Here is a 13,303-nt window from a genome sequence, read left to right on the forward strand (position 1 = left end):
CCACACTTTATCGTATTTTATTTTAATAATACATTTTAGATGGAGAAATTTCCAGCAAAAATCATGGTCTGGGCATTAAATGCTTGGTTTATTTAGATGACATAGGTTGGAAGTCCCTTTTAGATTATCTCTTTTCTTTTTATTGTTCAATGCAAGTTGTACTTTTTGGCCTGAATTTTCTTTATTTTCCCTAACATTCACATGTATAAATATAACCATCAAGTTACAAACATAAGGAAATTTACTATCATGATGTTTTAAAAGAGCCTCACAATTCAAGAGCTATCCAAGATAGCTAAAGGATCTTGTTGTTTCAAGATAGTTATGGTAATTACATTAGAAATCAGTCATAAAAAACATAAATTTACTTTTACACTCAATATACTTCTGCAAAATTATATGTTAAGATAAATCCAGTGTTAACAGTTTTGATTCTCGGAGAATAGTCCAGAGGTGGTGGTTTCTTCCTCCCTAGCTAAGTTTTGACCTATCACTTTCATTTTACAATCCTCCTGCCTGCACCCCTTGGAGACCCTAGAGTCATAGTCTTACCTGAGTTTCACTTTGCTTCCACAGGTGTGTTCCTCTCCTGTTGCCACTGCATTGATGACAGATGGTGGGGGTCCACAGGACAGGGGCTCACAGATGGGATAAGGCTGGCTCCATGTCCCTTTCTCTGTACAAACAAGTTCTGATTTGCCTCGTTTGACATAGCCAGCTTTGCAGCTGTAAGTTACCACGATTTCCTCCAAAGAGCTGCTTTCCCTGATGAATGAGTTTGGGATGGTTGGGGGAGGACCACAAGAAACATGTTTGCAATGTGGGAAGTCAGAACTCCATTGGCCATTGGCTTCGCAGATGATTTCAGAAAGTCCTTGGAGCTTGAAGCCTTTGAAGCACTGAATGTGGGCTACCTTTCCACAGCCAAAATCAGTCCCATTGACAGTTCCACTTTGAATTACTGGTGCGGAACACCTGCAAGGTAGGCAGGAAGGTGGGCTGCCACTCCAGGAACCATTGGAGAGACACCGTCTTGAAGGACTTCCATGAAGCTTATAATCTGAAAAACACTGGTACTGTATATGCCGTCCATGATAAAAGGAAAAACCATTAGGGAAGCCATGGGCAAGATCTTCCGGAGGTCTACAGTGGACTAGTTTGCAGACAGGAACCTCTGCATCCCAGGTACCATCTGACTGACAGGTGAGTTTTGGAGCACCATGCAACACATAGCCCTCCTTACAGTGGAACACCACTTCCTTCTTGAAGCCAAAGTCCAGGCCATCCATCATTCCATTTGTCACCTGTGGTGGGGTGGCACACCTGACAGGTATGCAGTTGGGAGTGACTCCACTCCAACTTCCATTGGCAAGACAAACACGACTCCTGGTTCCCTCAAGCAAGAACCCTTCATCACAAGTGTACTCAACCTTCTTTTGAAATGTATACTCATCACCTTTCACCTGGCCATTGGCTGAGATTGGTGGTGAGCCACAATCCACAGGAATGCAAACTGGCTCAGACCCATCCCATTTTTCATTTTCCTGACATGTTCTCTTCTCAGTGCCATTTAACACATACCCAGGATTACACGCATAGTGCACAACGCTCAGATATGTGTAGCTGCTTCCTTTGATGGACCCATTCATGATTGGATGTGGCTTTTTGCATGAAATGGCCTCACAGTGTGGCGGGGCACCACTCCACTTCCTATTCTGTAGACAAATTCGCAAGTCAGAGCCTACTAGAACATGCCCGGGATTGCAGCTATACTGCACAGCACTTCCCACAGTAGCCTCTTTAAAATGCAAAAAGCCATTTTCAGGAACAATAGGTAAGTCACATTCAATTGAATTGCAGGAAGGTGCACTGCCATTCCAAGTTCCATCTTCCTGGCAGATCAATATGGGATTCCCCAAAAGCTCATATCCTGGGTTACAGGTATAGGAAACCACAGTGCCATATAGAAAGTTGGATGAATGTGCATCAGGAGACTCCTTGGTATTTTCCCAGGTTTTAGCCAAACGTTGAGGAGGGTGAGGAGACAGATATGGAACTTCCATCATGTCATCTTCTTGATCAGAATATCTCTGGTTATCTTTGACTTTAGTACATTCTCCAAAATCTATATGAGGAGGGAGACCACAGTCTATGGGTACACACTTTGGGATGGAGCTTGACCATCCTGACTCTTTACAGGTCTGCATAGCATGACCAGCCACCTGAAACCCAGGGAAGCAGCTATAGATGATCATGGCACCAAAGCTGTAATCTGCGCCTTCTACAAAACCATTTTCAATGGGTTGTGGGGGATCACAGTGAATGGCATTGCAAGATGGGGCATGCCCATCCCAATTACCTGTCTCTAAACAGGTCAGGTCTTTGGGACCTTTGAGTAGGAAGCCTCGGTCACAAGAGTATGTAACGATATGTCCGTAGTGAAGGTTTGTGTAAGACAACTTGCCATGTGAGATCTTCTTGGGCTTTGGGCACTCAATGGGTCTACAGGTTGGTTTTCCTCCAAGCCAGTGACCATTTTCTCCACAAAGATTGGTGGTATTTCCTACCAACTCAAAGCCTGGCTTGCAGGTATAGAGAGCTGTGCTGAGATAGGTAAGGCCTTGCACATCAATGATGCCATTGGGGAGTTCCTCGGGTTGGGGACACTCTACTGGAACACATTCTGGCAGTGGAGAGCTCCAGGTGCCATCAGCTTGACAGAGAATGGTAGCATCTCCTTTTAGGAAAAACCCATCTACACAAGAATACTTGACAGTACTTCCAATATGAAGGGCAGCAGAAGGAGCAGGGACACCAAAGGAAATGAGAGGAGGTGGACGGCAAAGAACCATCTTACACACGGGAAACGAGTCATTCCATTGCTGGTTTGGCAAGCACTTCAGGACAGAGGGACCTTGTAGAACATGCCCTTCTTTACAGGAAAATGTCACCACTCCTACCTCAGTAGTTGACTCCTTCAGTACGAGCTGGTTTTCCACGAGGGGCGGATCGGCACACTTGGCGGGCACACACTTGGGGTTTGACTTCTTACTCCATTTGCCAGATTTCTGGCAGGTCCAGGAACTGTCACCAACAAGCTCATAACCCTCATTACAGAAAAATTGAACCTTGGCCCCTACTTCAAAGTGTTCTCCTTTCATGAAGCCATTCTGGATTGGGGGAGGTTTTCCACAGTTGAGAGGGATGCAGGACAGAGGGGATTCACTGTGCCAGTGGCGATTGGCTTGGCAGACATACACAGGACTCCCCACGGACTTGTAGCCTGGGTTACACTGGTACCTCACTTCACTCTCGAAGATCCTGCCCGTTGTGTGCTGAATGACAGGGAGAAAGTGAGTGCACATAATTTATATGGCAGAAAATATAACTGACTAAATGCTTTAGCAGTAAAAAAAAAAAAAAAAAGAACAAAACCAGAGGCTTACATAAAAACGCATTCATTAGGAGTTAATAAAGATTTGCGTTTTTTTGTTCAGCACGTCCACTTAATGTTTTTTTTTCCTAACTGGAAATGTAGAAGTGAAATATAGATCAAATTAAATAACACCTACTGCAGAAATATTTACCATAGGACTGAGCCCATATGAAGTAAAATATCAATATACTCTATATTGATAAGGTATGCTTAAAAAATTATAGATTGCTTGGTAAAGTAAGAAAAAATCTTGATGACCAAAGAAATGCTACAGTTTGCTGTTTTAACCACAGAAAAGGAAACACACAAATGCATATACATTTGTTAATGATAATAATAATAGATGATAATAATAGAAATAAAATATTTTTATGGATACATCTTAAGAATCTTATTTTATGTTTTCTTCATAGCATAGTTTTAAAAATTGCTCCTGTAACAGAGGATTGAAAATAAAGATGAACCTTCCATCTTTAGCCATTTTATTGTTTTTAATGGTGCTGAGGATTGAACTCAGGGCCTTACACATGCTAGGCAAGTGCTCTACCACAGAGGCACATCCCCAGACTCCTTTCATCTTTAAAAATAAAACTTTAATATTCATGATCTTAAAAATTTAAGTACATAATATAATAATGGATCTTTTTAGGCAGATGAACTAATAATTAAACATTTAAGATGATTATTATGGTTCTTTGTGATAACAATAAATAGAAATAAAAAAATTACTGCTTCAGGGCTATGGTGAACTTAGCAGTATTTGGAGTTATTTCCTGGTTTTGTTTGAGGGTCCCAAGTACATGTAAACATCATGCTATCAAGGACCTAACTGTACTGTTCAATGCTAGTGCTCATAAGTATACCTAGCAGCTAGCAGAAGCTCTGGAAATATTTGTTAAGTAAATAAATTAAGAAAAATTTCATACTCATTCTCTATATCTTCTTCCAATGGACAGAAAATAAATCTAAGCAAAAAGTCTTTCACTTAGACTACCTATATACTAATAGAATATAGAAAGCTGTATGTCAAAAGGACTCAGAATCATCTTGTTTAAATATTATCCCATGTTCACCACCAATAGCAATAATCTGTTTACTGGCCTTGCTTCTGAACACCAGGGTTAGTCACAGTGGGCTGGTCCTGGAAGTGAGAAGCATGGACCATTTTGCTAATCAGTTTCTTACCTCCAGAAAGCCATTCTCAATCCTAGGTGGTTCACTGCAAGATACAGGGTGGCAAGTGGGAATGGGGCTACTCCACTGTCCCGTGGCTTCACAGGTGCTCTTCTTCTCCCCTTTGATGTAGAACCCTCTATTGCAGCTATAAGCTACCAAGGCCCCAAAACTGTAGTTGGATCCACTTGCGTAGCCATTCATGATGCTTGGCGGCTCTCCACACCGCACCGGGATGCACTGGATGGATGTGGGGGAGGGGGTCCACTGCCCGCCTCTCATACACTCTATTTTTGCTGAAGTGTTCAGCACAAAGCCTTCCATGCACTTAAAGCTCACAACTGAGCCAGCTGCAAATTTTTCTTTGTTCAAAGATTCCAAGATGCCATAAGAAACGGATGAAGGTTTTTCACAGAAATGAGCTATGCAGTGGGGCATGGCCTGACCCTCTGGGGGAACCCACTTTCCATGGGCATTGCAGAGGAGCTTGGAATTGTCTGCCAGACTGTAACCATCTGAGCAGTAGTAGATTGCGATGTCTCCAAAGAGCCGATGGCCAGTCTCTGGAGAGGCATGGTCCACGTTGGGGGGCTCGTCACAGGAGACAGCCAGACACTGTTGGTTACTTCCACTCCATTTCCCATTGGCCAGACACTCAACAGTATCAGGCCCAGCAAGGGTATACCTAAGAGGTTGATGGAAAAGAGACAACAACTAATTATACTGAATATTTGAGAAAAAGCATTTGCATCTATTTTCAGATCTTTTCAACAGAACTTTACTTTTATCTTTGTTCTTTAGTATTATAAAGAATATTATAGTTACTATTTGAATATTGAGCTTATTGATCAAGTGAACTTCATTTGAGATATGTAAATGCATTTTGATGTTAATATTGTTTGTTCAGAAAGAGAAATGGATTTAAGATTTTTCCTATTTAAGGAACTCTAATAACTGTTGCACATGTTCGAAATAAAAGCGAGAAGTAAGCGATGGTCCTATTTGATACAATTTAAAATGGGAACTCCATTTGTCTATAAGATGGCTTTAGTCTGTTGCTAGCACTTGTCTTTGAAAAAGCTTCACGTTAAGCCTAGAAGAGCTCATAGTTATATAATTATATTCAGTGAACTTTAAAACAGTGATTATAATTTCAGTCTTTAATGCCTCTAAAACTTTTTATCTATGTGATTAGAGTTAAAAGCCATGTTTTGCATATGGGCTTTGTTATTCAATCAGAATGAAAAATTTTGCTTAACAGTTCTTTCTTTATGCATAAGGTATGATGACATATGCCTACATGGGATGATAGATTGATGATATGAAAAAATCTTATTCTCAAGTGCTAGCTCAATGAAGCAGAACAAAATATTAGGATATGCAGTATTAGTGCTATTATATTTAAGTCATTTTTATTTTCATGATCATTCTATTGAAGAGAAAGATGACAGAGTTTTAAAATAATATCTAGCATGTGCTCAGTCTGTCATTTTGATAATAAATGGTAAGGGGACTAAAATAATTGAGTACTTAATAGTTTAGACAAATCGATTGGTTCATTTAAAGATGAGTCCATGGTGCTTCAGATAGGCTCAGTAACTTGTCTAAAGTCACACAACTGTAAGCAGTAGAAATGAGATCTGAATTTGGTTTATCAGATTCTAACACTTCTAACAGTTTCCACAATACTGCTCTCTTTTCAAAACAAGGTCGGTAAGGTCACAATTTGTGGGTGTCCTATGGAAAATGTACTGCAGTGTCAGTAGCACAAATTTATTTGACCCATCAGTCATTAAACATTCTTAGGTCATTAGTTATCAGAAAATTATCTTGAGATCTCTTTTAGTTTTATAAAGGATTGGCTTTTGTACAGAGGTTGGAATTCCCTTATCCGAGTGGGTGATTATTTATGAAATGTATAGGAAATAGGTAGATCAAGGGCAAAATGGTAGGGCATCTGTAGAGATATGTACATTCATCCTACCCACTGTCTTAGGTCATGCAATGGATAGAAGGAGTCTGTAAATGAATACTCATTGATGTGCCCAACAACTGAGTGAGTCTCCAGTTATGACCTGCTGTACTTCATTGTTTGAATAAGCTCAATTCTTTATATAAGGATCTGAACTTAACATTTAGATGACTTCTATCTTAGAAGATGCGGGAAGGTATACACACAACATGTTAAAAGCAAACTTTTATCATGGAAAAATCCATTATCCCTGATTTGGGTGTACAGATTCTACTGTTCCTGTGTAGGCTGTGCTCTGAGTGGAAGTCCCATTGGCTGGCTCCTGATATCTTATAGCACAGTTTGCATCATTTGCACACTTTGAAATATGCTTTCTTATGTTCATGGATCCGTTGATGTTGCCAGCATATTTCATTGGCTGAAGTTCACAGACATAACCTCAGACATCCTTGACTTACAAGAATCCATTGTGCCATCTATAAATTTTTTCCTTTATTTCATGAGGTCAGCTGATTTGAGGAAGGAGCATCTACCTCCAGAACCCTCCTTATTCCACCGAGTCTCTGGAGAGCACAGGAATTGTGTTTTATAATTTGTTAGCACTTTGTTAGGCCTCTGACCACCTGATCTGAAAAATCTCCACCAACAACTTCTAGTGGACAATCACAACCGAGCTGTTCTATAATTTAAGGGAATATCACCACTAAATATATATTTCTTTGAATAAATGAATTAAAAGAATGCATTTTCAACACTATCCATGATTTCTTAGAACCTACACTCCCTTAGGTCTAACCTACAATCTTGAATTTTCTTTATGACCCTCAGCCCCTTATTAAATAACTTTGAAGGGCCTGCCATGTGCCAGAGTCACTTCCTTAGTGCACAGATGTGATGCCAATGCATCTACTGGCTTGCACCTCTGCTCCCTACCCCACAACTACCTGGGGGCACCACAGGCCCCCTTCATGCCCACAGTGCTCAGTTGAAGGAGGAGTGATGGATTCTGACAGAGAATGGGAAGGGGAGAGAAGGCCTCCCAGTTATGAGAGAGGAGAAGTGGAAGAAGGGTCGTGCAGGGCAGAAGAGTGGCAGGAACAAAGCAAGGGGAGTGGAACACTGCGGGGACACACCGGGAACTTACAAATCCAAGTGGCATACAAACACCAGGAAAGGGGGGAGGAGGGCAAGAGCTAGAAATGGGTATTTTCTGATAGGGTTGCCCTGGTGTTTGGTGGGTGAGCATGTGCAGCCACAGATCTCTGCCCCCATTCCTGACGCAGATCTCCTGACACCTTTGTAACATCTTGATAATAAAAACGTGGAAAAATAATATTTAGAGAATGGTAAAGTTGTATAGAGATGATGAAATATGCCCATAAATGCTGGCTTCCAAAGCAAGAACAATTGGAAACAAATCTAAAATGAATATTTAATTAAATTCTGCTCAATACAATAGTGAACCAAATTCTGTTCAACAGAATGTAACAGATTACAACATTTTGTGCTCTCATTCAAGAGGCATTAAGGACTCTCTGGCAGGCTTTTATTGAAAATCAGGCCATACATATTTCTGAATAAATTGTTTTATTCCTTAAATCCAAGGAAAAATGGCCCATCAAGATTACATTAGTGCCTTAGAAGGGCACATTTGAAGATGAACTGGCTGGGATACATTTTCATGTTTCTGGAGTGATAACCCCAAATCCTTTGAAAATGGGCAGAGTAGTTTTTCAGTAGCAAACGATTTTCAGTGATTTGATTCACATGCTGAGTGCAGGCTGACTAATTGGCATGTGCTTGGGAAACTTTAAGAGAAAGCTCCCAAGTGGGGTATTAGCTCTTCTTCTAAAGAAATAGAACAGCCCATTAAATAGCTGCAGTTAATAAGAACAATAGGAAGCATGAATGTGCATCAGTAATTAATCTTGCTTTCAATTAATAACAACATTCAAAGCTTTTATCTGAACATATCCAATAATTGCATTCAGCAGTTTATGTTTGAGAAGAATCAAAAAGGGGAAAATTTGATTAGGTTTTCAGGAAATCAATAGCCCTTCCACCCTCTGAGATTCACACCAAGGAGTATAAACCTAAGGATCAGGAGGCAAACAAGAAACAAATGACCACTTATATATTTGTGCAAACAACTGGAAACCTCCTAGGTTTTGGGGTTTGCAGAGAAAGCTTCAAGAAGCTAAATGTTTTGATAAAAGATGAAATTTTTAGTGGCCAAGTTTAGGGAAGGGTGTGGAAACAAAGCTTCTTGCTTCTTTCTTTTTCTAGCATTCATCCTCCTATGCTGGCCTCCTGAAGTCTCTGCCAGTTTTTTGTTCTCAGCTTGAGAGTGGACCTTGCTCCTGTAATTCAAGGAAAGATGGATGCAAAGCACAACACAAGTATAAAAGGAAAAAACTCTTGAGACGGCAGCAAGAATGTGTAGGTGTGTCATGCAATAAACAGGCCTGGGTTGGTTACAAGCTGTACAGGGCAGAGAACACACAATTGAGACTGGAAGTAACCCCTAATCATCTAATAAGGTCAATAGCACCTAAGGAGACATCAAGACAGGTCACAGTATGCAGAAGCCATGACTTGATCACAGTGATGCTGTCCCTGAATAGAACAAGACACGGAGAACAGGTTGGCCTATGCCAATCAAACCTTTGGGGAAGAAACAGAAGAGGAGTAAAAGAGAGAGAGGATGAGAACCGACTCCTGGTTCTGGCTGTAACATAGTCTGAAATCTCTCCTTATTCAATACCTGATAAAGTATGACAGACACTATTTTCAATGCATAGCTGAGCTGACCAGAAAGAAAAGCTCCATGTTCTAGGCACGAGGAAGAAATTAAAACCAGAAAAGTAAGCCTGTGAATGAATGCCATGGCGGATCCTGGATTAGATGAGGAAAGGAAGTGGAGTTGAAGGAGAGAGTGACAGCTGAGTCTCTGGCGTGAATCTATATCCTCGGAGGAGATGCACTGAAAGGATGATCTAGCAAGATCCCACCACAGGCCCAACTCTGGGGTGGAAAAATAAAAGTCCCCACGAAGGCGTCAGTCTACAAGTCTGCACCTCATATGGATTTGAGGTCAGAATTGATAGCACTCACTTTGTACAGAAAACCTTCAAATTGATAAATTAATGTAAAATTAGGTTGGCGATACTCTTGGGGTACCTGGTAGAAAAAATTATCCACATAGTCATATCATAACAAATTGGCATATGTTGAACAAGCCCTGTTTACTATAAGGACACAATCTGAAATTATAAAACATATGTAAGCATATCTATCTTCTATAAACTGTAATGCTAGCACATCAATGATGAATGAGATAATAGAAGAAAATTCTCTAAAATCTTAAAAGAAAAAAAAGTTGGGCATGGTGACACATGCCTGTAATTCCAGTGATTCATGAGGCTGAGGCAGGAGGATCACCAATTTGAGGCCAGCATGAGCAACTTAGATACTGTCTCAAAATAAAAAAAATAAAAAGGTCTGAGGATGTAGCTCAGTGGTAAAGCACCCCTGGGTTCAATCCCCTGTACTTCAAAGAATGAAAAGAAAAAAAAAAACCTAAACTAAACTAAAATTATGGTATGAAGTACGTTTACAAAGATCAATGATTCAAATTCAATTTAAAAAGAAAAGACTATAAAAAAGAGAAATATCTGAAAATCAACAAATAGAAATTCTAGAATAAACACAAAGGAAAAAAAATTAAATGAATAGACACATTCAAAAACAGACTATAGAGAATAGAAAGAAAAATTAGTGAATGGGAAGGTATGTAAAAGGAAATTACCCAAATGTAATCAAATTGATCAAAAGAAAATATAACAGATTAATAACCATAAAAAATAAAAATAGGTAATTTATACATTGCTCATTTTTACAAGGAACTACTGTAGCAGTGCATATGAGTTGACTTACCTGTATCAACAGGGATAAATGTGAAAAGAATAATGTTAGGTGAAAAATCCACATTTAAAGGATAAATTATGAAGCAACACATACAAAACTCACAAATCTACAGAATATTTTTATGGGGACATATGTATGTGATAAAGACAAAATGTACCATGTTTCTTTGAGGAGAGTAGAAGAATGAAGAGGATGGCTTTCTCTTCACAATACTGTTTTTCTTTTATAAAAGGAGATCTATGGTAATTATGGCAAAAATTTACATGTACTTTTATCTCAGCAATGGATACATGAGTATTTTTTAAAAAGAAGAATTCTGTTTTCTTTTTTGCCTTTCTATATGTTTCAAATGTTTCATGAGAAATTTGGCCTAAAAAAAAGGAATAAGACAGAGAGGATCTTTCCAGAGCACATCAAAGAGGGGATGATGTGTATAAAAGGGAATACAGTTCTTTCTCTCAACAAGAGTTTTAATTTCAGAAAAGTAAACCTGCCTCTTAATAGTTGATTTTTTTCTTTTGGAAAAAAAAATTATAGTGATTTATAATTGTGCATAATTTATATAAATTTGATTAGATGCTAAGATAGTTTCTCCCATGTTATTGAAATACCACCACATTATATAACCCTCATGGTAGAGAAAACAGTACTATAGCCAAACTTACATAGCACTTCATGTCTATAGAAAGAACTGTTATACAGGGTCTCATTTCCCTTGGTAGCTTTGTGACTTAGGTGGGCAGACTGACTTCCATTTAGTCAATGACAGAAAAGCTCCACAGGTCAATCACAGATCAGATGGGATCTCTAAGATAATGTGGCCCAATATTTTCATGTCTCAGATAGAAAAAAGAGGGGAATAATATAGATTCTACCAGGGCTGGGGTTGTGGCTCAGTGGTAGAGCGCTTGCCTAGCATGTGTGAGGCACTGGGTTCGATTCTCAGTACCACATATAAACAAACAAGTACCACATATAAACAAATTTATTTATATAAACATATATAAAGTATCTTATATATATATATATATTTTTTTTTTCTACCAAGTCCCATATTTGTTAAGGGGCAATATCAGAAAATTTATGTGGAAGTCTTTTGAAGAATGTGAAAATCCTCTTCAGATGAATGGGTTTGTTGTTATTTTAACTTCTTTATTGCTTCTTTAAATACACCACATGTAGATATGGAGAGACATTTGGAAGGCAGAAAACTCTTCTTGTGTAATCTTACAGATAATAATCTGTGAAGAAGTGTATGATTTGTGAAGAAAAGATGAAAAAAATAGAAATTTGCAAACATCATGATCTTTAACATTTAAAAATATATGCCAAGACAAGATTCTGGGGGGAAAATGAAGTAAAATATTAACATTATTTATTTCTGGGTCTCAAAATGATGGGTGAGTCTTCAATATAGATTTTTGTATTTTCTATAGTTATTTTTGTATCTTCTGTAGTTTAACTATAGTTTTATATGATGATTATGCATCAGCAGAAGTTGTCAATACCTTGATATTATTTGGAACGTAAAACCATAACCACCACAAACACTTAAATACAGAGGACTCTTTAAAATTAGTCACATAAGTGTGTCACCAGTAATAATGCTTTCACACTCCAGAGAGACTGCAGCAGCTCTTCACACATTCGGAAGCAGCCATAGCAGAGGTGTTGCTATCTTCTGGATTCATGTCATAAACACTTAAATGAGTTTTAAATTGTCCCATGCAGCTCACACCTCTGTGAGTCACACCTCGGTGCACAATTAGGACCATCAACGCCACTCCTGCACTGACACATTCATATTAAAGAGATTTCCTTGTCACATAAGAAGGTGTTAAGATTTGGAATTCGAAAAGTTGATCTCACAGAAGTTTAGAGTAGAATGTCAGTTACCAGAGGCTGGAGGGAAGGAAGGAGGGATGGGGAAAGGTGGATCAGTTAGGATTAAGAAGTGAGACTACCGATAACAATCATGTAAATGTGTATTTCAAAAAGCTACAAGAAAGGAGTTTGAAATTTTCACCATAAAGAAATGATACATGTTTGATACATATGTTTAACCTGATGTAATACATTCCAGGTGTATTGAAACATTACATACTACCCCACTAGTATGTTCAATTTTAATTTTTATATATATATCAGTTAAAAAAATAAAAAAGGAAAGATCTGGAATTTCAGTAAAAATTTTTTTCTTTTTTTCGGCAAAAAAAAGAAAAAAGAAAAAAAAATATTGTCTCCACCTGCTGGCGATCATGTGTTAGTGGGCTGGTCTACACAGGTAAAATGAAATCCCAGTTTCATGTGAGCACAGAAACTATGTCCTCGCGCCTGCATTCTTATCATTACAATAATGGCTAGGTTTATTGGGTCGATCAGCTTTTTTCTTTTTTTTTTTTCTCGGAAAAGCCATGCATTATATCACTTTATTCCCCATACTATTTGTAAGTATGAACCTTTAATGAGCTTGTTTTACACAGGAGGATAATCAAGGCATAGAGAGGTCACACCACTCCCAAGGCCACACAGTTACTGAAGGACAGACTGGAAAAGGAATCCAGAAGACGCCAACCCCTCTGCTCTTGCAAATGTGTGAAGAGCAACTGCAGTTTAACTGGAGTATGAAAGCATTATTAATGGCAAAAATAATTAATAAGAAAGCACAGGAAAGAAAAAACAATGATTGCAATTAATGCAAGTCAGACGAACTGGAGTGTAACCACCCTCAGTGCTGTATTGTCTGCCTTGAGACCCTAAGCAGATCAGCCCACAGGGAGCCCTTCCCTTCTCTG

General features: G+C 38.8%; 1 protein-coding gene across 1 annotated transcript in view; it reads right to left on the bottom strand.

Moving 5' to 3' along the window:
• Nucleotides 1–13,303, bottom strand: part of Svep1 (sushi, von Willebrand factor type A, EGF and pentraxin domain containing 1) — a 177,261-nt gene that overhangs the window by 26,817 nt on the left and 137,141 nt on the right. The window contains exons 37-38 of the mRNA XM_046451540.2: nt 4,622–5,294; nt 553–3,335 (exon numbers count right to left, since the gene is read on the bottom strand). Coding sequence (XP_046307496.1) covers nt 553–3,335; nt 4,622–5,294 — 3,456 coding nt within the window. The remainder of the gene's footprint in view (nt 1–552; nt 3,336–4,621; nt 5,295–13,303) is intronic.

This window comes from Marmota monax, unplaced genomic scaffold (assembly GCF_021218885.2).
Source record: "Marmota monax isolate L192 unplaced genomic scaffold, Marmota_monax_Labrador192_F-V1.1 WCK01_AAM20220418_F8-fsc00020, whole genome shotgun sequence".
NCBI classification, from domain to species: Eukaryota; Metazoa; Chordata; class Mammalia; order Rodentia; family Sciuridae; genus Marmota; species Marmota monax.